Source organism: Amblyraja radiata, chromosome 11, assembly GCF_010909765.2.
Source record: "Amblyraja radiata isolate CabotCenter1 chromosome 11, sAmbRad1.1.pri, whole genome shotgun sequence".
Lineage (NCBI taxonomy): Eukaryota > Metazoa > Chordata > Chondrichthyes > Rajiformes > Rajidae > Amblyraja > Amblyraja radiata.
In genome coordinates, this window is record NC_045966.1 from 5,724,406 (window position 1) to 5,748,837 (window position 24,432).

Below are 24,432 nucleotides of genomic sequence, written 5' to 3' on the forward strand. Positions count from 1 at the left end.
GCCCAACTCATCCATGCCGACCAAGATGCCCCAACTAACTAATCCCACTTGCCTGTGTCTGCCCCATATCCCTCTCAACCTTTCCTATCCCGTCCAAATGGTTTTTAAATGCTGTTATAGTCCCTGCTTCAACTTCCTCCTCTGGCAGCTCGTTCCATACACCCACCTTTAATAGGAAGAAAATCCTTCCTATTAAATCTTCCCCCCTCTCACCTTAAACCCATTAGCTCTTGCTCCCCCTACGCTGGGTAAAACACTCTGTGCATTCAACCTATCTCTTCCCCTCTGGACTTTCTGCCCCTCCATCAGATCACTCCTCAGCCTCCTGTGTTCCGCGGAATAAATTCCTAGCCTGCCCACCCTCTCTCTCCCTGTAGCTCAGGCCCTCAAACCAGTATTTAAGGATCGCCTAGAATACTACAAATGACCAATTATGTTGTAAATTGGATTGATCAGAGAGGGTGGTGGAAGATTTAAATGATACATACAAAAGAGAGACTTGCAACAAAAATATAACATGTGACAAAATGTAACATGTTTAATGTAGCGTACAAAACGTAACACAACATGCCACAAAAACGTGACAAGCTACAAAATGTAACATACAAAATGTACACAGCTGAATGTAACACAAGTCAGGTCAAGTCAAGAGAGTTTAATGTCATGTGTCCCAGATAGGACAATGAAATTCTTGCTTGCTGCAGCACAACAGAATATTGTAGGCATAAATACAGAACAGTTCAGTTCAATATTCACATAAATACACAGATAAAGTGCAATAGGCTGTTACAGTTCAGTCTGTTTGTTGTAAATGTAACATGCAAACTAACACGACTAAATGTAACATGCTAAATGTAACACCACATATAACATGCAACATGTAACACGCTAAATGTAACATGCACCATGTAACACACTAAATGTAACATGCAAACTAACACGACTAAATGTAACATGCTAAATGTAACACGACATATAACATGCAACATGTAACACGCTAAATGTAACATGCACCATGTAACACACTAAATGTAACATGCAAACTAACACGACTAAATGTAACATGCTAAATGTAACACGACATATATAACATACAGCATGTAACACGCTAAATGTAACATGCAAACTAACACGACTAAATGTAACATGCAACATGTAACACGCTAAATGTAACATGCAAACTAACATGCTAAATGTAACATGCTAAATGTAACACGCCTTAATGTAACATGCAAACTAACACGACTAAATGTAACATGCAAACTAACACGACTAAATGTAACATGCAACATGTAACACGCTAAATGTAACATGCAAACTAACATGCTAAATGTAACATGCAAACTAACATGCTAAATGTAACACGCTAAATGTAACATGCTAAATGTAACACGCCTTAATGTAACATGCAAACTAACACGCCTTAATGTAACATGCAAACTAACACGCCTTAATGTAACATGCAAACTAACACGACTAAATGTAACATACAAACTAACACGACTAAATGTAACATGCAAACTAACACGACTAAATGTAACATGCAAACTAACACGACTAAATGTAACATACAAAATGTAACACGCTACAAAATGTAACATACACTACTAGTTACATCCAAGCTCCACTCCTGCCTACATTCAGACACACAATCTCGCCAAGAACTCTGACCACTGTTGATCTATCTCTCCGCCTGCAGAGCAGAACAGGGCAGGACAGGGCTGGGCGGAAAAGTTCAGGGGAAACTCCGGGTTAATTACTGACCTCTTTCCGACGACAAAGCGGCCCGTTTGTCCGCCCCTGCTGCCGCCACCGCCACCACAAGCCCCCATCAGTTCGGCATCTTCCTCCCTCCGCCCACAGCCCTCGGCCCAAACAAAGGGGAAGAGAAGTCCGGCTCAGGCTCAGGCTGTGAACGAGGGAATGATGTCTCCCCCAGAGAGTCGAGCATCGTATGGGAGCGCTCGCAAGCCCGCAGCCAAGGAGGGAGAAGAGGTGTAGTGGGACAGCAACAACCAACAACCAACAACCAGCGGCCGGGATTCAGAGCTGCCGACCCGGGTACAGAGAGAGCGAGAGAGAGATCGCGTCCGCAGTTGCAACTGCAGCAGCCGCCGCTTCTTTGTTTCGATTCAGAGAGTCCCGAACTAGTCTTCAGCTCCTCCTAGTTCCTTCGCGTAACCAGTTACGTGCAGACCGTCCCGTCCCCAGCATCAACTGTGAACCATTTTGTGAGTTTCCTGTTCGACAACCACTTACTTGTTGTGTCTAAGAAGGAACTGCAGATGCTGGAAAATCGAAGGTGGACAAAAATGCTGGAGAAACTCAGCGGGTGCAGCAGCATCTATGGAGCGAAGGAAATAGGCAACGTTTTCAACGTTGCCTATTTCCTTCGCTCCATAGACGCTGCTGCACCCGCTGAGTTTCTCCAGCATTTTTGTCTACCTTCGACAACCACTTAGAAACATAGAAAATAGGTGCAGGAGTAGGCCATTCGGCCCTTCGAGCCTGCACCGCCATTCAATATGATCGTGACTGATCATCCAACTCAGTATCCTGTACCTGCCTTCTCTCCATACCCCTGATCCCTTTAACCACAAGGGCCACCCTCTTAAATATAGCCAATGAACTGGCCTCAACTACCTTCTGTGGCAGGGAATTCCAGAGATTCACCACTCTCTGTGTGAAAAGCCAGCACCGCCATTCATTGTGATCATGGCTGATCCTCCCCAATCAATAACCCGTGCCTGCCTTCTCCCCGTATACCTTGATTCCGCCAGCCCCTAGAGCTCTATCTAACTCTCTCTTCAATCCATCCAGTGACTTGGCCTCCACTGCCCTCTGTGGCAGGGAATTCCATAAATTCACAACTCTCTGGGTGAAAAATATTTCTCTCACCTCAGTCTTAAATGGCCTCCCCTTTAATCTAAGACTGTGGCCCCTGGTTCTGGATTCGCCCAACATTGGGAACATTTTTCCTGCATCTAGCTTGTCCAGTCCTTTTATAATTTTATATGTCTCTATAAGATCCCCCCACATCCTTCTAAACTCCAGTGAATACAAGCCTAGCCTTTTCAATCTTTCTTCACATGACAGTCCCGCCATCCCAGGGATCAATCTCGTGAACCTACGCTGCACTGCCTCAGTCACAAGGATGTCCTTCCTCAGATTAGGAGACCAAAACTGGACACAATACTCCAGATGTGGTCTCACCAGAGCCCTATACAACTGCAGAAGAACCTCTTTACTCCTATACTGAAATCCTCTTGTTATGAAGGTCAACATTCCATCAGCTTTCTTCACTGCCTGCTGTACCTGCACGCCAACTTTCAGTGACTGGTGTACAAGGACGCCCAGGTCTCGCTGCACCTCCCCCTTACCTAAACCCCATTGAGATAATAATCTGCCCCCTTGTTTTTGCCGCCAAAGTGGATAACCTCACATTTATCTATATTATGCTGCATCTGCCACGCATCTGCCCACTCACGCAATCTGTCCAGGTCACCCTGCAACCTCCTAACATCCTCTTCACAGTTCATATTGAATGGCGGTGCAGGCTCATAGGGCCGAATGGCCTACTCCTGCACCTATTTTTTATGTTTCTATGTTTTACACTGCCACCCAGCTTTGTGTCATCTGCAAACTTGCTAGTGTTGCTCCTAATTCCCTCTTCCAAATCATGAATATATATGGTAAACAGTTGTGGCCCCAACACCGAGCCTTGCGGCAATCCACTCGCCACTGCCTGCCATTCTGAAAAGGACCCGTTCACTCTTTGCTTCCGGTCTGCCAACCAATTTTCTATCCATGTCAATACCCTACCCCCAATACCAAGTGCTCTAATTTTAGTCAACAGTCTCCCGTGCGGGACCTTATCAAAGGCTTTCTGAAAGTCCAGATACGCTACATCCACTGGCACCCCTTCATCCATTTTACTTGTCACATCCTCAAAAAATTCCAGAAGATTAGTCAAGCATGATTTCCCTTTCATAAATCCATGCTGCCTTGGACTAATCATTTTACTACTATCCAAATGCCCCATTATTACCTCTTTAACAATTGACTCCAGCATCTTTCCCACCACCGAAGTCAAGCTAACTGGTCTGGAATTCCCCGTTTTCTCTCTCATTAGCTATCCTCCAATCCACAGGAACTGATCCTGAATCTATTGAACATTGGAAAATGATCACCAATGCGTCCACTATTTCTAGAGCCACCTCCCTGAGGACCCTGGGATGCAGACCATCAGCCCCAGGGGATTTATCATCCTTCAGTCCCATTAGCCTACCCAATACTATTTCTCGCCTAATGAAAATTTATTTCAGTTCCTCAACCCCCTTAGATACTCTGTCCTCCAGTACATCTGGGAGATTGTTTGTGTCTTCCTTAGTGAAGAGAGATCCGAAGTACCTGTTCAACTCTTCTGCCATTTCCTTGTTACCCATAATAATTTCACCCGTGTCTGCCTTCAAGGGACCCACATTTGACTTTGCTACTCTTTTTCCCTTAACATATCTAAAGAAGCTTTTACTGTCCTTCTTTATATTCCTGGCCAGCTTCCCCTCGTACTTCATCTTTTCAGCCCGTATTGCCCGTTTTGTTTCCAATGTTGACCTATGAAAGTTTCCCAATCCTCTGGCTTCTGGCTACTCTTTGCTGTGTTATACATCTTTTCTTTTAGTTTTATTCTATCCCTAACTTGTAACTTCTCTTGTCAGCCACGGTTGCCTCCTACTCCCCTTAGAATCTTTCTTCCTTTTTGGAATGAAATGATCCTGCGCCTTTCGGATTATGCCCAGATATTCCTGCCATTGCTGTTCCACCGTCATTCCTGCTAGGATCCCTTTCCAGTTTACCTTGGCCAGCTCCTCCCTCATGCCTTCATGCCATCCCCTTTGTTCAACTGAATAATATTTGTGTAATCAGTGAAGTGGGAAAGGAGAAGTATAAGGCATGAGATTCATGGCATGTGGGTGAAGGATTGGAGATGATGATTGGAACCTTCTGATGGCACTCTGAAGATACTTGTGGCCATTTATGTGTATTTGTTGCTGTCTGTGGATCTAGATATTTAAAGGGCCCTGGTTCTGGTTCTGGTTGATTACTGCGCAAACACCTCATCATTGGTTACCTCACAAACGAGGAATTTGCCTTGGTGCTCCGCCCACAAGTAACATGACATACAGTGACAGTTACGATGACTCAGACACTAAACATTAATAATAATAAAACATTAATGATAAAACACCATTGATCAAGCCTGTGAACCAACAAAATACCCACAGCAGCTGTATATTATACGTATATGGCTGCTCTTTGTAACTCTTTCTCAGACGAGGATCCACTGCCACCTGATACAATGGCTCCACTCTTTTCAATCTCTTTTCTACCTATATGTTTATCACCATTTTTTCTCCATTGCGGCATACCCCCAGCGGTATGATTATTGACTTCTCTAACTTAAAGTAACTCTTGCCTTCCCTCTCTCTCCGTTCCCCCCCCCCACCTCCGACTAGCTTCAGTCCTCCTGATTCATTTATAACATAGAAAATAGGTGCAGGAGGAGGCCATTCAGCCCTTCGAGCCAGCACCGCATTCATTTACCAAACATCTAAAAACATGGTTACTGCAAAATCAAAATTGCAATCATAATCTACCTTAAAATTATCCTATGGTACTCTTTTATTGCTACTTTTTTACTTTATTGTTTGTTTTGTTTTGTTTTTGTCTTTTGTTTACCAGAGGGACTAAAGATGGAAATTAGCTACTGGCTACAATCTTGCGTATTACATGTAAATGTTTATTAATATGCACTGTCCCCTAAATAAATAAATTACAATTACAATTGTGATCATGGCTGATCGTCCCCTATCAATAACCCGTGCCTGCCTTCTCCCCATATCCCTTGACTCCACTAGCCCCTAGAGCTCTATCTAACTCTCTCTTAAATCCACCCAGTGACTTGGCCTCCACTGCCCTCTGTGGCAGGGAATTCCATAAATTCACAACTCTCTGGGTGAAAAAGTTTTTTCTCACCTCAGTCTTAAATAATAATAATAATAATAATAATAAATTTTATTTAATGGGCGCCTTTCAGACATCTCAAGGACACCTTACATAGTAATCGGAATAAAAACATATAATCGGAATAGAACAGGTAAAAAAAGACATCACAGAGACACAAATTAAAAACAGAATTCAATCCAAAAACAGAAAATCAAAAACACAGTGGCCTCCCCTTTATTCTAAGATGTACTCATTGTATGCCTCCTTGTCACCTTCCCCTCAGCTAACAATGATCCATTCCACGTTTCCTCATCATCATCTGCTTCGATCTGTCCTTTTCACACCTTACCCTTCCAAAACTCTATACCTCCCTCTCCCCTGACTCTCAGTCTGAAGAAGTGTCTCGACCTGAAACATCACCCATTCCTTCTCTCCAGAGATGCTGTTGGACCCGCTTGAGTTACTCCAGCACTTTGTGTCTATCTTCGGTGTAAACCAGCATCTGCAGTTCCTTCCTATACATCAAATCTGGGGGGGACTTTGGAGACAGGAAGATCTGCAGATGTTGGAATCTTGACTCAAATACAAAGCGTTGGTGGAACTCAGTGGGTCAAGCAGCATCTGTGGAGGGAACAGTCAAATTTTCTTCCACATATTTTCCTCCACAACTATTAGAGACCTAGGGTGCTGTCTGCGTGGAGTCTGCACGTTCTCCCGTAGATTTCTTCCGGGTGCTCCGGTTTCCTCCCACGTCCCACGTATGGGGAGAAGGCAGGCACGGGTTATTGATTGGGGCCGATCAGCCATGATCACAATGAACGGCGGTGCTGGCTCAAAGGGCCGAATGGCCTCCTTCTGCACCTATTTTCTATTTTTCTATGTCCCAAAGACGTGCAAGTTTGTAGGTTATTCGGCCCTCTGTAAATTGCCCCTAAGGTGCAGGGTGTGGAGGAGAAAGTGGGATAACATAGAACTAGTGTGAACGTGTGATCGATGGTCGGCACAGACTCAGTGGGCCGAAGAGCCTGTCTCCATGCTGTATCTCTAAACTAAACCAAGCTTAGATGTTCAAGGATTGACACAAAGTGCTGGAGTAACTCAGCGGGTCAGGCAGCATCTCAGGAGAAAAGGATAGGTGACCTTTCGGGTCGGGACCTTTCTTCAGACTCAGAAAGTAAGGTTTTGCCTGACCCACCTAGTTCCTCCAGCACTTTGTGTTTTAGGAAGGACGGTGGGACAATCTCCTGAAATTCAGCTGCCCACAGAAGTCCAACTCCATTGCTGACTTTAGACTTTATTTTAGACTTCAGAGCTACAATGCAGAAACAGGCCCTACGTCCCACCGAGTCCACGTCGACCAGCCATCACCCCGTACTCTATCACTATCCTACACGCTAGGGACAAGGGCAGCATGGTGGCGCAGCGGTAGAGTTGCTGCCTTACAGAGCTTGCAGCGCCGAGACCCGGGTGCGATCCCGACTACGGGTGCTGTCTGTACGGAGTTTGCACGTTCTCCCCGTGACCTGGTGGGTTTTCTCCGACATCTTCAGTTTCCTCCCACACTCAAAAGGCGTTCAGGTTTGAGGGTGAATTGGCTTGGCATAAGTGTAAAAATTGTCCCTAGTGTGTGTGTAGGACGGTGTTACTGTGCGGGGATCGCTGGTCGGCAAGGACTCGGTGGGCCGACGGGCCTGTTTCTGCGCTGTACCTCTAAACTAAAACAAACTAAAAATGTACAATTTCACAAAAAGCCAATTAGCCTACAATTTGTACACATCTTTGGAGTGTGGGAGGAAACCGAAGGTCTCGGAGAAAACTCACGGGGAGAAGGTGCAAACGTGCAGTCAAGTAAAACCATGAAGCAAGCATATTGTACACCACCTATTAATTAAACTTTGGAGCCTTTGGAGAATATTTCTTTCCTGAATTTTTGAAAACTGGATAAATTGCTGAATTTTTTAATGAGTTGACTGTCATCAACATAAGCAAGGCCAGTAGTTTCTGATGAACTTGCTAATGTGTTGAGTTGTTTAAAGCAGTGCAACCCACTATAAAGGGTTTGGACAATTCAGTTATAAATCCAGCCTGCAATAAATAGCGTGCAGTTTGTTGTGTGAGTTTCCCTGCGCTGAGATTCCTGTATCATTGCCAGACTCCCATACGCAGTCAATGGATTTTTCATCTGTCATCATTTACTGCACAAACAATAAGTATTGTCCACTTTTTTGATCAATCGAGCGTTGTGCCATTTAAAGTAGTTATGCCTAGTGGTAGAGTTGCTGCCTGTCAGAGATCCGGGTTCGATCCTGACTACGGGCGCTGTCTGTACGGAGTTTGTTCGTTCTCCCCGTGACCTGCGTGGGTTTTCTCCGGGATCTTCGGTTTCCTCCCACACTGATCGTCCCCAATCAATAACCCGTGCCTGCCTTCTCCCCATATCCCTTGATGCCACTAGCCACTAGAGCTCTATCTAATTATCTCTTAAATCCATCCAGTGATTTGGCCTCCACTGCCCTCTGTGGCAGGGAATTCCATAAATTCACAACTCTCTGGGTGAATTTTTTTTCTCACCTCCGTCTTAAATGACCTCCCCTTTATTCTAAGACTGTGGCCCCCTGGTTCTGGCCTCGCCCAACATGGGGAACATTTTCCCTGCATCTAGCACTGCCTGCCATTCTGAAAAGGACCCATTCACTCCTACTCTTTGCTTCTTGTCTGCCAACCAATTTTCTATCCACGTCAACACCCTACCCCCAATGCCATGTGACTAATTTTAGTCACCAATATGTTCCAGGTCCACCACTGATTTTCTGGCAACTGGTGGGCCGGCACCCCTATGATCCGGATAAAATTACGAGAGCGCACTTGAAACCCCCCCCCCACCCCCGAAAATGTGGCATCCATGCCGGGCGAGGCGGCCAATCCCGACCTCATCGGGACTTCCGCGGCTGATTGGCGGGTCGAATATTCCCCCCGTGGCCGGGTCTCTGGAACTCCGGCGTGGTCGGAACCGGCAGATCCATTCCCATAACCGACTTCCGAGGCCGACTTTGTGGGGCCGGGACCTAGGTCCCTCGGCGGAACATTCCGGTACTGTCGGACTCGTTTCGTAAGCCGTGACCTCTGTTGGTCCAGCAGCATGGATAATCCAGGAAGGCTGGATTTCGGATCGACATCTGTCTGAAGAAGGGTCTCGACCCGAACCGTCGCCAATTCCTTCTCTCCATAGATGCTGCCTCACCCGCTGAGTTACTTACTCCAGCATTTTTTGTCTACCTTCAATTTTTCCAGCATCTGCAGTTCTTTGGATAGATTCTTGATTAGTATGTGTGTGTCAGGGATTGTGGAGGAGAAGGCAGGAGAATGGGGTTAGGAGGGAGAGATAGACCAGCCATCATTGAATGGTGGAGTAGGCTCGGTGGGCCGAATGGCCTAATTCTGCGCCGAGAATTTATGGACTTATCCCAGTCACCGTGACAATAATAAATCGACGCCCAATGCGATTGACGTCTGACATGGCCAATGCAAGTACATGAAAACAAACCAATGGTCAGGGAACAGAGGCGGGACATTGAGGGAGATTGAAAAGGTTCTCTGTGGAAACCGTTGCTGCCCCAGAGAACGAGGACATCACAAGGTAACTATTCTGCTTGGATATGTTTATATCTTTTTTAAATTCTGAATTCGGTTTAAAAAAAAAAAAAAATCCAGTGACTGCAAGATGAGTTTTAATTCCGTGTTGAAAACATCTTAGCAGGAGAAAGCGTGTTGGTCGGCAACAGTGTGGATTTAGATTGTTGCAAATGCCCAATGTTGCAAAGTGTGGCGTGGGGCTGTGTTACAGTCAGTACACAATGTTACTGTGGGGTGCGTGAGTTTGGAGACAAAACGGCTAGTGTGTGTTGGATAACTCAATACTTTGTGTGTGTGTGTACCATTTTACTTTTTGTTTTGTAAACGTGCCTGGTTTAAATATCTTTCATTTGTACTTGGAACTAGCACCAGTAGTTGTTTTGCTGGTGGTAACATATATATATATATCACTCCTCACTCGCTGAGTTTCTCCAGCATTTTTGTCTACCTTATATATAATTCGCAGTCTGCTTGCATTAACACAGTGCGTCTGCAGAGTGCATATTATATTATAAATATATATGTTTATACACACTCACAGTCTGCTTGCATTAACACAGTGCGTCTGCAGAATGCAGACGCACTGTGTTTATGCAAGTAGACTGTGTGAGTGTGTATAAATATATATATTTATAATATAATATACACAAATATATATTCAATTTGCACCCTGAAGAAGGATCCCAACCTGATACGCTACCTATCCATGCAAATTCTGCACAGATTGTTTCCTGACCCGCTGAGTTACTCCGCCCAGCACTTTTGTGGTCTAAAATTTGAGTGTAGTTCCTCCCTACAACACAAAGTCCATGGGCGTTTAGTTTGTCCCGGGGAAGCACAAGTTTTGGCTGCCGCTTCCATCGCCTATTTGTGGGGAGGAATGGGCTAATTCTTTAAGGGGTTTGGTTTGGAGATGGTAGGGGAACAGGTCCGGGCATATCCTGCAGTGGTGTTTGTCTGATCCAAGCACTACCTCGCCTGACCAGCTGGCTGATAGGGTGGTGGCAGCAGCCTAGTTTGATCTGCATTCATCTCTTTGCTGAATATACACACAATATTGCTGGAGATTAACTCAGCGGGACAGGCAGCAATCAATTTTTTTCAATTTCAATTTAAAAACTATAAAAAAAACATTGTTATATTGCCAAAGTATAAAACATGACATACATATTTGAAATGCATAAGTATAAATACAAGTATACAGTGCATGGATAGATATGTCCCTGTACATAAACTTGCAATAGGCCTATAGCCCTTTATTGATTGCTACACGTTCTTGCAGCTGTAAGCAGTACAACACAATAGCAAGTTTAGCAATTCAATATTAATTTCTTAGTGTTAGTTAATGTCGATGAGTGTGTGCGTACATATGTGCATGTTGGTCATTCTGAGGTCATGTTGGCAGCATCTCTGGAGAGAAGGAACGGGTGACGTTTTGGGTCGAGTCAGGGGGAGAGAGGGAGACACTAGAGGTATGGAAGGGCGAGGTATGAAAACGAGACATCAAAGGGGATGTTAACCAAGGAAAATGTAGAATAGATCATTATTAGCTAGGGGAAGGTGACAACGAAGCTTATAAAATGATCTGTGTCTAAAAAGGAACTGCAGATGCTGGAAAATCGAAGGTACACAAAAATGCTGGAGAAACTCAGCGGGTGCAGCAGCATCTATGGAGCGAAGGAAATAGGCAACGTTTCGGGGCGAAACCCTTCTTGATCTAGCTGGAGTAGGTCATAAGATCATAAGAGATAGGAGAAAATTTAGGCTATTCGGCCCATCGGTCTACTCTGCCATGGCTGTTCTATCTCTCCCTCCTAACCCCCTTCTCCTGCCTTCTCCCCGTAACCCCTGACACCCGTACTAATCAAGTTTAAATAGTGGGACTGCCGCACAAATGCAGATATGTGGCCAAAGTGATTTTTAAAAATCAAATGTATTTGTAGGAAGGAACTGCAGGTGCTGGTTCACACTGAAGATAGACGCAAAATGCTGGAGTAACTCATGGGGTCAGGCAGCATCTCAGGAGAACACGGAAAGGCGAGATTTTTTTTGTGTTGGGACCCTTCTTCAGACTAGTTGCAGGGGTGAATGGAGGAAGCTGGAAGAGAGGAGAGGCAGGGCAAAGACTGGCAGGTAACAGGTGGATGGACATGCTGGACAAACTCATCTGGTCAGGCAGCATCAATGGAGAAAATGGTGACGTTGCGGGTGGAGACCCTTCCTCACTCTGAACATGGGGCGGGGGTGGGGGGGGGGGGGTAGAACAAAACGGGGCCAGCAATAGATGGCCATGGAAGGGTGGAGCCCATAATGGCCCATTGTTGGCTGGGGAAGAGGTGATAATGAAAGGATTATCACCCCTGCCAGTGGTGGTGGTGGAGGCAGGTACAATGGTGGTGTTTAAGAGGCTTTTGTATAGATATGTGGAAATGCAAGTAAAGGGGGGATTTGGATTGTAGACAGAGGAGATTCGTGTCGTGTCTTGTTCAGCACAGACATTGTGGGTTGACCAGCCTGTTCCTGTACTGTTTTGTGACCTGCTCATCAACTCCCCCCCCCCTCCCCCCATCCACTCTGCAACTTAAAAGCAACTTGTATTTTCTCTCCCCCTCCTTAATTCTGATGGAGAATTTTTGTGACAATAGACAATAGGTGCAGGAGTAGGTCATTCGGCCCTTCAAGCCAGCACCACAATTCAATGTGATCATGGCTGATCATCCACAATCAGTACCCCGTTCCTGCCTTCTCCCCATATCCCCTGACTCCGCTATCTTTAAGAGCCCTATCTAGCTCTCTCTTGAAAGTATCCAGAGAACCGGCCTCCACCGCCCTCTGAGGCAGAGAATTCCACAGACTCACAACTCTCTGTGAAGAAGTGTTTCCTCGTCTCCGTTCTAAATGACTTGCGCATTATTCTTAAAGAGACCATTACTCTTCCCATATCTCTTGACTTATTCTGGTATGTTAATGTCATTGTTTGCTTTGGCAGTGTACTTTAAAAAAAATAATGTGATTTTTGACTAATAATTACCTGTGCGGAGTTTGCACCTTCTCCCTGGGACCACGTGGGTTTCCTCCGGGTGCTCTGGGTTCCCCCCCCCCGCATCCCAAAAGACGTGCGTGTTTGTAGGTTAATCGGCCCTCTGTAAATTGCCCCCAAGTGTGTTTTTTGGGGAGTAGATGAGAAAGTGGGATAACGTGGAACTAGCGTGAAGGTGTGATCGATGGTCGGCGTGGACACGGTGGGTCGAAGGGGCTGTGTCCACGCTGTATCTCAATCAATCAATCAAAACTTTAGTGTCATTCAGAAATACATCAATAAATGCAATTCTGAACGAAATTTCGTTGCATCTGAAATAAAATATAGAAGGATAAAATGGATAAAAAGATAAAATAGATAATGGTGGCGGCACATTACATGGCATTCAAGAGTCTGATAGCTTGGGGGAAGAAGCTGTTGCAAAACCTGGCCGTTCTGCTCCTTACGCTACGATACCTTTTGCCCGTGGGCAGCTCTAAACTAAATGCAGTTTTGTTCCCTGTGCCACTTGTGTGTTTGAGGAAAGCTGGTGTAAAGCCACTTGCTGAACAGGTGTCTGTCTACACATAGCTCGTTGTCACATAGCTGCCTGCGGTTCTATCTCACACTCTGTGCAGGGTGACGGACATTTTTCATCCAGGAATGTCTCCATGGATACATTACCAGACGTGTTCCCGGCTTTTTATAGACACGAGTCGGATGCCATCGTTTCACTCCTGCGCGTGTCAATAATTTAGCGCAACAAATCCATTGTACGTGTGTGGAATGTAGGAAATGATTTCCAGCACCTGTTTTAGGTTTTTCTTAGACCTTCAGCTTGGAAACGGGGCCCATCGGCCCACTGAGTGTGTGCCGACTTTGGAGTGTGGGAGGAAACCAGAGCACCCAGAGAAAACCCACGCGGTCACGGGGAGAACGTACAAACTCCATACGGTCAGCAGCAATAGGATCAATAGACAATAGGTGCAGGAGTAGGCCAATCGGCCCTTCGAGCCAGCACTGTCATTCAATGTGATCATGGCTGATCATCCACAATCAGTATCCCGTTCCTGCCTTCTCCCCATATCCCCTGACTCTGCTATCTTTAAGAGCCCTATCTAGCTCTCTCTTGAAAGTATCCAGAGAATTCCCTCTGAGGCAGAGAATTCCACCATCTCTGTGAGAGAAAGTGTTTCCTTGTCTCCGTTCTAAATGGCTTACTCCTTATTCTTAAACTAAGGACAACGATCACCCCGACTGAAGAAGGGTCTCGACCCGAAACGTCGCCCATTCCTTCTCTCCACAGATGCTGCCTCGCCCGCTGAGTTACTCCAGCACTTTGTGTCTCCCTTCTATCCTACATGTGTAGGGGCAATTTACAGAAGCCTATTAACCTGCACGTCTCTGGAATGTGGGAGGAAACCGGAGCACCCGGAGAAAACCCATGCGGTCACAGTGTGTGAGAACGTACAATGATATACAGCGGCTCCTTGACCTACGATGGGGTTACGTCCCGATAAACGCATCACAAATTGAGAATATCGCAAGTCTAAAGCGCATTTAATACAACTTGAATACAAGATGCGGCTCGCTGCCTTTGCCCAGCGTTTGCACCATCGTAAAGTCGAGATATCATAAGTGGGAGCACTGTAAATCGGGGAGCATCTGTCCAAGGATATAATATAATGAGGCATGGCTAGTTAGAAACATCCTCCTAGGGTGGAACAGTCAAAGATGAGGGTGTATGTTTAGGGGGATTACGGCAGTGTTTTAAAAGAGATGCGACTTTAGACTTTAGAGCTACAGCGTGGCGTCAGGCCCTGCGGCCCAATCCGCGCCGGCCAGCGATCACCCCGTACACTGACTCTATCCTACACACACTAGGGACAATATTGTGGTGACAACTGCTGGCAGGCCACGGGCACAAGGAACCCTCGGCTCTGGAGGGAGGTGTCTCGTTGTGGGAGGCGCTAGACACGGGGGTTTTTACCCGTGTGGGTATTTACGGCCGGGCAACGTGACTAGGGAGGAGTTGGGTGCGGGACTAACAGAATACAACACGTCTCGTTCACACAACTTGTGTTCCGCTTGGTTTTTGGCTGGACTCCTCTGAGTCCCCGCTACAATACACAATTTTACCAAAGCCAATGAATCCACAAACTTGCACGTCTTTGGAGTGTGGGTGGAAACCAGGGCACCTGGAGTAAACCCACGTGGTCACGGGGAGAACATTAAAACGTCCATACAGACAGCACACATAGTTGGGATCTAACCTGGGTCTCTGGCGCTGTAAGGCAGCACTCTATCACTGTACTGCCTAAATAAAAAAAACATTATTTTTAAATTCCTGTGGGTCAAGTGGATGGCTTCCATGCTGTCTTAGATACAGTCAAGTCAAGAGAGTTTATTGTCATGTGTCCCAGTTTAGGACAATGAAATTCTTGCATTGCTGCAGCACAACAGGATATTGTAGTCAAAAATACAGATCAGATGAGTTTGTTTGAAGTTGTGTTTAAACAGCCTGATGGCTGTGGGGAAGTAGCTATTCCTGAACCTGGATGTTGCAGATTTCAGGCTCCTGTACCTTCTACCTGATGGCAGCGGAGAGATGAGTGTGTGGCCAGGATGGTGTGGGTTCTTTGCGATAGATCCCCTCGATGGTAGGGAGGTCAGAGCCGATGATGGACTGGGCAGTGTTTACAACTTTTTGTAGTCTTTTCCTCTCCTGGACGCTCAAATTGCCGAACTAAGCCACGATGCAAACCAGTCAGCATGCTCTCTACTGTGCACCTGTAGAAGTTCGAGAGAGTCCTCCTTGACATACCGACTCTCCGTAATCTTCTCAGGAAGTAGAGGCGCTGAGGTTTATGATTGCATTAGTGTTCTGGGACCAGGAGAGATCTTCGGAAACATGCACGTCCAGGAATTTGAAGTTCTTGACCCTTTCCACCATCAACCCGTTGATATAAACGGGACTGTGGGTCCCAATGGGAGGCTTGGAATTTCATTCCTTGATCCTGCAACTGTATGGTTAAAACTACAAAAAAATTATAGATTGTCTTTCTTTTTTAAGCTCCATCTCAAATTAGATGTTGGTGTTAAGGGCAGTTCTCACTCCTATCACTGCCCCCTGGTGGCCTGGGTGGACTGTTCCAGTACCGGTGGACTCCAAATGGAGGTCGGACCTCTGTTGGTCCGACAAAACAGAGAATCCAGTAAGACTCTGGAACCAAAGGTCCCTGAAAATCGGTGGTGGACCCGAATTATTTGACATTAACTGTATTGCAGTTAAAATGCGCCGACCTTTGAATCTCTTGTTATTTTGTATTGAATTGACATCACGATGGGACTGCAGTCTGACCCAAAAGGTCGCCTGTCCTTTACCTCCCAGACGCTGCCTGACCTGCTCAGACCCTCCAGCACTTTGTGTGTGTTTTTTTCCCCAAGGTTCCAGCACCTGCAGTTCCTTCTCTCCTCGGCACGATTGCGTGCGCTTTTTTTCCCGCTTGAAGCTGATAAAAGTGACGTTGCGATTGTTGTGTTTGCCTTGCATTTAAGATGATTGGAATTGAAACGGAAGGAGCACGGGTTGAAGTGGTGGCAGCGGTGAACCAGCTAAACAGGCATCTGGAACAAGAACCCAAGTATCAGCCCCGGATCAGCGGCTTGAAGGCCATTGAATCAGCACATGAAAATGGGATCCGAATGACCGTGCGACTGAGAGACCTTGAAATCAAGGATCTCCTCAGCCTCTCCCAGTTCTTTGGCTTCAGCACCGATACCTTTGTCTTGGCCGTATCACTGCTTGACCGATTCCTGGGTCTAATGAAGGTAAGACTCTGTCTTAGAAAAACATAGAAAATAGGTGCAGGAGGAGGCCATTCGGCCCTTCAAGCCAACACCACCATTCATTGTGATCATGGCTGATCGTCCCCAATCAATAACCCGTGCCTGCCTTCTCCCCATATCTCTTGACTCCACTAGCCCCTAGAGCTCTATCTAACTCTCTCTTAAATCCATCCAGTGACTTGGCCTCCACTGCCCTCTGTGGCAGGGAATTCCACAAATTCACAACTCTCTTGGGTGAAAAAGTTTTTTCTCACCTCAGTCTTAAATGGTTTTCCCTTTATTCTAAGACTGTGGCCCCTGGTTCTGGACTCGCCCAACATTGGGAACATTCTTCTGCTCTGGGACCCGAGAACTAACTGCTGGGTCTTCCCGAGGTGTCGTGGGCCTAACTCAACGAAACACCAGTGAGGGGAGGTGCCCACTTGATAACCCCGATGATATTTAGGTTTAGTTTAGAGATACTTGGCAGAAACAGGCCCTTCGGCCCACCAAGTCTGCGCCGACCAGCGACCCCCACACACACTAACACTATCCTACACACACTTGGGACAATTTTTACCAAGCCAATTAACATACAAACCTGTATGCCTTTCGAGTGGGGAAGGAAATGTGTGTGAATCTGTGGAATTCTTTGCCACAGAAGGCTGTGGAGGCCAAGTCAGTGGACATTTTTAAGGCAGAGATAGATAGATTCTTGATTAGTACGGGTGTCAGGGGTTACGGGGAGAAGGCAGGAGAATGGGGTTAGGACGGAGAGATAGATCAGCCTTGATTGAATGGCGGAGTAGGCTTGATGGGCCGAATGGCCTAATTCTACTCCTATTCCTTATGAACTTATGAAACTGGAGAAAACCCATGCATGTCACCGGGAGACTCATGCAGACCCGAGTCCAAAAAGTTGTATGTAAAAGTCCAGAGGAGGTTTACGAGAATGATCCAAGGAATGATTGGGTTAACGTACGATGAGCGTTTGACGGCACTGGACCTGGTCTCGCTGGAGTTTAGAAGGATGAGGGGGGGGGACCTCATTGAAACTTGCATCGAGTGGATGTTGAGAGGATATTTCCAGGAATGGCAGAGTGTAGGAAACGAGGGCACAGCCTCGGAATAAAATGATTTTCCTTTGGAAAGGAGATGATGAACGATTTTTTTAGTCAGAGTGTGGTGAATCTGTGGAATTAATTGCCACACGAGGTTCTGGAGGCCAAGTCAATGGGTATTTATAAAGCAGACATTGATAAGTCTTGATTTGTAAGGGTGTCAAAGGTTAAGGGGAGAATGCGGCTGGAGTAACGAGACACTTTGATATTTTTTTTGTAAATCGGCATCTGCAGTTCCTTGTGTTTGAATATTAAAAAAAAAAAGTATTTGATGCTAGGTGGAAGTTTTGAAAATTGTATGCATCGTATTATGTGTGTGTGTGTATTGGCCAGTTGTACTGACCTGTAAGAATTTCATTGCTCTGTTCTGGGTATGTATGACAATGCAACTCTCTTGACCAGGTCCAGCCGAAACACTTGTGTTGTGTTGGGCTGTGCTGTATGTACCTGGCTGTGAAGAGCGTCGAAGAGGTACGCACTATTCCACGGGTCAGCGAATTGATTGGAATCAGTCAGTGCAGATTCACGGTGTCGGATATGAAGAGGATGGAGGATATTATTCTGGACAAGCTGCACTGGAGGCTGAAGGGTCCGACTGCCTTGAACTTTCTGCGATTGTTCCACGAGCTTGTCCAGAACTGTTCCACATCTGACAGGTATGGTTGATGGTGACTATCTTCAGGGCAAGACACGGTTTATTTGTGCGGCGTGGTAGTTCCCAAGACACTCACATGACATAGGAACAGAATGAGGCCATTCAGCCCATCCAGTCTACTCTGCCATTTGCTCATAGCTGATCCATTTCTTCTTTGACCCCATTTTCATCCCTTCTCCCCGTAAAAATTGGCATCCTCACCAATAAGTTTTGTGCAACGGTAGATTTGCATTCTTACAGTGCCAGAGACATAGAAACATGGAAAATAGGTGCAGGAGTAGGCCATTCGGCCCTTCGAGCCTGCACCGCCATTCAATATGATCATGGCTGATCATCCAACTCGGTATCCTGTACCTGCCTTCTCTCCGTACCCCCTGATCCCTTTAGCCACAAGGGCCACATCTAACTCCCTCTTAAATGTAGCGAATGAACTGACCTCAACTACCTTCTGTGGCAGAGAATTCCAGAGATTCACCACTCTCTGTGTGAAAAATGTTTTTCTCATCTCGGTCCTTAAACTGTGACCTCTTGTTCTGGACTTCCCCAACATCAGGAACAATCTTCCTGCATCTAGCCTGTCCAAACACTTAAGCCCTTAAGAGGTTGGACAGACCTGGGTTGGATCCTGCCCGTGGGTGCTATCTGTACGGAGTTCGTACGTTCTCCCCGTGACCGGCGTGGATTTTTTCCAGTTTCCTCCCACATTCCAAAGACGTACAGGTTTGCAGGTTCATTTGGCTTTGGTAAAAACTGTAAATTGTCCCTAGTGTGTAGGATAGTGTTAGTGTACGTGGATCGCTGGTTGTCATAGGCTTGGTGAGACGAAGGGCCTGTTTCCGCGCTGTATCAATAAACTAAACTCAGCGGGTCAGGCAGTGTCTCCGGAGAGCATGGACAAGTGACGTTTCTGGTCGGGACCCTTCTTCAGACTGAAGAAAGGTCCCAACCCAAAACGTCACCTGTCCATTATAGAATCCAAGATCTGCAGATGCTAGTTCATCCCAAAGATAGATGCAAGTGCTTGAGAAACTGAGCGGGTCAGGCAGCATCTTGAGAGCAAAACGGATGGGTAACATTTCGGGTCAGGATCTTTCATCAAACTTTTTACCTATCCATTTATCATCACCTATCCATATTTGCCAGAGATGCTGCCTGACCCGCTGAGTTACTCCAGCACTCTGTGAGACGTCACCTATCCATGTTCTCCACAGATGCTGCCTGACCCGCTGAGTTACTCCAGCACTCTGTGAAACGTCACCTATCCATGTTCTCCACAGATGCTGCCTGACCCGCTGAGTTACTCCAGCACTCTGTGAAACGTCACCTATCCATGTTCTCCACAGATGCTGCCTGACCTGCTGAGTTACTCCAGCACTCTGTGAAACGTCACCTATCCATGTTCTCCACAGATGCTGCCTGACCGGCTGAGTTACTCCAGCATTTTGTGTCGTAAGCAGTCTGCTACTTTTGTGGTAAGCATCCACAAGTACAGAGCTGACTTAATACAGGCATTGTATGTCTGAAGAAGGGTCTAGACTCGAAATGTCACCCATACCTTCTACCCAGAGATCCTGCCTGTCCCGCTGAGTTACTCCAGCATTTTGTGTCTAACTTCAGTGTAAGCCAGCATCTGCAGTTCCTTCCTGCACAAGTTGATTAGTTTCGTTTATTGTACTGTTCCTTCTATGTTCTAATTGTATCAGCATTACAGAGTGACCTGACAAACTTGTCCTCTTTGATTTAGGAAGGAGATACTGAATCTTGAGCGACTCGAATCCCAACTCAAAGCTTGTAGTTGTCGCTTTATCTTCTCCAAGACAAAAGTAAGTTTGGACACCAGTGAAAGAAATGTGAAGTAAAATGAGTTACTTAATTTTCAAAGCGATTCGAGGTGTAGCGGTAGAGTTGCTTCCTCACGGCGTCAGAGACCCGGGTTCCATCCTGACTACGGGTGCTGTCTGTACGGAGTTTGTACGTTCTCCCCGTGACTTGCGTGGGTTTTCCCTGAGATCTTTGGTTTCCTCCCACATTCCAAAGACGTACAGGTTTGCAGGTTAATTGGTGTTAATGTAAATCGTCCCGTGTGTGTGTGTGTGTGTGTGTGTGTGTGTGGGATCGTGTCAGTGTGCGGGGATCGTTGGTTGGCGCTGACCCATTGGGCCGAAGGGCCTGTTCTGGGCGTGTATCTCTAAGCTAAACTGAATCTACCTTGTATTTTTCAGGGGTCTGTCTTGGCCCTGTCGATCCTGGCGCTGGAGGTCCAAACTCAAGGGTTGCTCGAAGTAAACAAGACTGTGGAGAGCCTGCGGCTTCACTCCAAAGTAAGTGGTACATGGCTGGCCTTGCCTGATGGCACCAGGCTGCAGGTTAACCCTGTAGCTAAATCTAAAATACCTGTTATAAATCTGCCTAAAACAATGAGTATAGATTGAGGAAGTGTGAGGGAATTCTGTCCTGTGCCATGTTCACAAGTTGTAGGAGTAGAATTAGGCCATTCGGCCCATCAAGTCTACTCTGCCATTCAATCATGGCTGATCCAGCTCTCCCTCCTAACCCCATTCTCCTGCCTTCTGCCTATAACCTCTGACACCCGCACTAATCAAGAGCCTATCTATCTCTGCCGTAAAAATATCCACTGACTTGGCCTCCTGTGGCAAAGAATTCCACAGATTCACCACACTCTGACTGAAGACATTTCTCCTCATCTCCTTCCTAAAAGAACGTCCTTTAATTCTGTGGCTGTGACCTCCAGTCCTAGACTCTCCCTCTAGTGGAAACATCCTCTCCACATCCACTCTGTCCAAGCCTTTCACTATTCTGTATGTTTCAATGAGGTCCCCCCTCGTTCTGCTAAACTCCAGCGAGTACAGGCCCAGTGTCGACAAACGCTCATCATAGGTCAACCCACTCATTCCTGGGATCACTCTCGTAAACCTCCTCTGGACCCGATGTTGGGGCAGTCCAGAACCAGGGGCCACAGTTTAAGAATAAGGAGTAAGCCATTTAGAACAGAGAGTGGTGAGCCTGTGGAATTCTTTGCCTCAGACGGCAGTGGAGGCAGGTTCACTGGATGCTTTCAAGAGAGAGCTAGAATGGGCTCGCTTTCAAATAGATTCTTAAAAATATCGGAGTCGGGGGATATGGGGAGAAGGCAGGAACGGGGTACTGATTGGGGATGATCAGCCATGATTACATTGAGTGGCAGTGCTGGCTTGTAGGGCCGAATGGCCTACTCCTGCACCTATTGTCTATTGACCCTCTCCAGAGCCAGCACATCCTTGCTCTGATATGGTGCCCAAAATGCTGTGTATGTATGTATGTATGTATGTATGAGGTTTTAAAGTATGTGATTTGGGGGGGGAGTGGTAGTGAATAAATAACTTGTTTTTCTTGTTGTATCTTGATGGAAAGTTGTTCTTGAAAATAAACACACTGCTGCTATTTATCTTTTAAATTGGAGAAAATTGAAGTTTAATCATTGTATTTTTGGCCACAGATAAGCGATCCTGATTTATTCTACTGGAAGGAACTTGTTGCAAAGTGTTTAGCGGAGTATTCGTCAACCGCGTGCTCCAGGCCAAGTCACAAAAAACTGATGTGGATTGTTTCCAGGCGCACATCTAGGCAGCTTAAGAGTTGCCATCGTATTACTCCCCTCCCGACGATCCCTGAAGCCGCTGCTTGCACTGAGCCAGGTAGGACCTGCCGTGAAGATAGACACAAAATGCTGGAGTAGCTCAGCGGGACAGGCAGCATCTCTGGAGAACATGGAGGGGTGATGTCTCTGGTCAGGACCTTTTTTCAGACAGTTGCTGAGAGTCTGCTGTAGGAATGAATATGTTCTGACCCAGACCCTTGTCCAAATGTTGCCTGACATCGCTGCGATCCTCCCAAGATTCCAGCACCTGCAGTTCCTTGCATGTCCAAGTAACAAACCGCCACTTAGCCGAGTGAACCAGCACGGAGCGGTCCGAATAAGGGTCTCGACACAGTCCTTCTCTCCAGAGATGCTGCCTGACCCGCTGAGTTACTCCACCATTTTGTGTCTACATTCGGTGTAAACCAGCATCTGCTGTTCCTTCCTACACAGGACCTGCTGTGATCTATTTTTGTTCTTGACATCAGTTATACTTGTTGAAATAATTTGACCCTCTTGTTATGAATACAGTGCTAACCTTGTGTCTCACCATATATTAATAATATATACAAAAATGACCACAGGAGAATTGGATTCTCTGTTTGCAGTGGACATAGAATCGGGTGTGATCCTCTATAATGGCTCCCAATCTTTCTCAGTAGCTAACTACTGGATTAGGGCAAAGAGGGAATTCTCATTTTTCTTAGACTTTTGAGTTTTTAGTGTAGAATATGTATTGGGTTACGGTGGCGCAGCGGTAGAGTTGCTGCCTTGCAGCGAATGCAGCGCCGGAAACCCGGGTTCGATCCCGACTACGGGCGCTGTCTGTACGGAGTTTGCACGTTCTCCCCGTGACCTGCGTGGGTTTTCTCCGAGATCTTCGGTTTCCTCCCACACTCCTAAGACGTGCAGATTTGTGGGTTAATTGGCTTGGTAAATGTAAAAATTGTCCCCAGTGGGTGTAGGATAGTGTTAGTGTGCGGGGATCGCTGGTCAGCGCGGACCCGGTGGGCCGAAGGGTCTGTTTTCACGCTGTATCTCTAAACTAAACTAGATAGACAATAGGTACAGGAGTAGGATATTCGGCCCTTCGAGCCAGCACCGCCATTCACTGTGATCATCCACATTCAGTACCTCGTTCCTGCCTTCTCACCATATCCCCTGACTCTGCTATCTTTAAGAGCTCCATCTAACTCTCTCTTGAAATCATCCAGAGAATTGTCCTCCACTGCCTTCTGTGGCAGAGAATTCCAGATTCACAACTCTTCCTCATCTCCGTTCTAAATGGTCTACACCTTACCATTGAGCTATAGTCACGCAGCATAGAAACAGCCCCATTGTCCCAACTCATCCATGCCGACCAAAATGTTCCATTTACCCACCTTTGGCCCATGTCACTCTAAGCCTTTCATATCCATGTACCTCCAAGTGTCTTTTAATATACGATCAATTATCTCCTCCACCAGCTCGTTCCATGCACCCACCACCTTCTGAGTAGAAAGGTTGCCCCTCTGGTTCATATTAAATCTTGCACCTTTCACCTTAAACGCATGTGCCTGTGTTTGTGCTTCCCTTGCCCTGGGTTGGGTGCAGGTGAACCCCTTGGTTGTTCTTCCGATGCATACGAGACATTTTATATCTGTGTAGAAATATGCTCCGTTTAACATTTCATTACAGAGTTTGACAGTGTAGCACGCCTATATTACTGAACTGGAGTGCAATGTCGAACTTGTGCTTGCCTTTAGAGTAGAATTTGGACTCAAACTCTTGCCTGTGAGGCAAGAAAGAAAGCTACGTATGTAGAAGCAAAGAACTGCAGATGTTGGGTGACACCGAGGATAGACACAAAGTGCTGAATAACTCAGCGGGTTGGGCAGCATCTCTGGAGAAAAAGAATGGGTGACATTTTGGGTCCAGACCCTTCATGTGACTCAAATCTAAGAGCATTCCTCAAAACTTTGGTCTCAAGTATTAGTAAGCTGTTGGATTGTAATAATGTACTATGAATAAATTAAGTCCGACAGGAAATACATGTCTGTTATCCATGTTTAAGAAAGAACTGCAGATGCTGGAAAAATCGAAGGTAGACAAAAATGCTGGAGAAACTCAGCGGGTGAGGCAGCATCTAAATTCCTTCGCTCCATAGATGCTGCCTCACCCGCTGAGTTTCTCTAGCATTTTTGTCTGTTATCCATGGTCATTGTGTTAATTCAGTTGCATTTGGAGACTGTTTTTGTGCTTAATATGCAGTATGTATGAATTTTCTAGTTGGCCAATAATCACCAAGTCCAAGGTATTATTTAAACTATAATTTTTTGATGGAAAAGTGTAACATGAATTTCGTTTTTTTCTGTTTTCCCTGCAGAAACTTAATGATTGCTCACCGAAAAGATAGATCTTTGTCACATCAAAACACTACCAGTGAACTGATTTTGTTCCATCTTCAAAACGAGTGCCTTTGTCTACATGGGCTGCAACATGGAGTGAACCATTGTGTGTTGTGTGATTCTGGGAAAATAACACTGGCAGATTT

At 46.1% G+C, this 24,432-nt stretch overlaps 1 protein-coding gene and 1 long non-coding RNA gene across 2 annotated transcripts; one reads left to right on the forward strand and one right to left on the reverse strand.

Annotated features, from left to right (window-relative positions):
• Positions 1 to 280: 280 nt before the first annotated feature.
• LOC116978232 lies at positions 281 to 8,959 on the reverse strand. The gene is made up of 3 exons (XR_004413422.1): positions 8,890 to 8,959; positions 7,334 to 7,338; positions 281 to 290 (listed from the first exon to the last, which is right to left on the reverse strand). It is a non-coding gene; the product is annotated as an uncharacterized LOC116978232 (long non-coding RNA).
• A 616-nt stretch (positions 8,960 to 9,575) lies between these two features.
• Positions 9,576 to 24,432, forward strand: LOC116978235 (cyclin-G1-like). Its single transcript, XM_033029232.1, has 7 exons — positions 9,576 to 9,643; positions 16,217 to 16,489; positions 18,010 to 18,263; positions 20,007 to 20,085; positions 20,485 to 20,583; positions 21,759 to 21,957; positions 24,265 to 24,432. Exons 2-7 carry the CDS (start codon positions 16,217 to 16,219, stop codon positions 24,270 to 24,272), a joined length of 912 nt encoding a protein of 303 aa, XP_032885123.1. The 5' UTR covers positions 9,576 to 9,643; the 3' UTR covers positions 24,273 to 24,432.

Coding starts and splice junctions, on each gene's coding strand:
- LOC116978235 (XM_033029232.1), top strand. CDS start 16,217: ATGATTGGAATTGAAACGGAAGGAGCACGGGTTGAAGTGGTGGCAGCG. Junction 16,490..18,009: donor GATTCCTGGGTCTAATGAAG/GTAAGACTCTGT, acceptor TCTCTTGACCAG/GTCCAGCCGAAACACTTGTG. Junction 20,086..20,484: donor TTATCTTCTCCAAGACAAAA/GTAAGTTTGGAC, acceptor TGTATTTTTCAG/GGGTCTGTCTTGGCCCTGTC.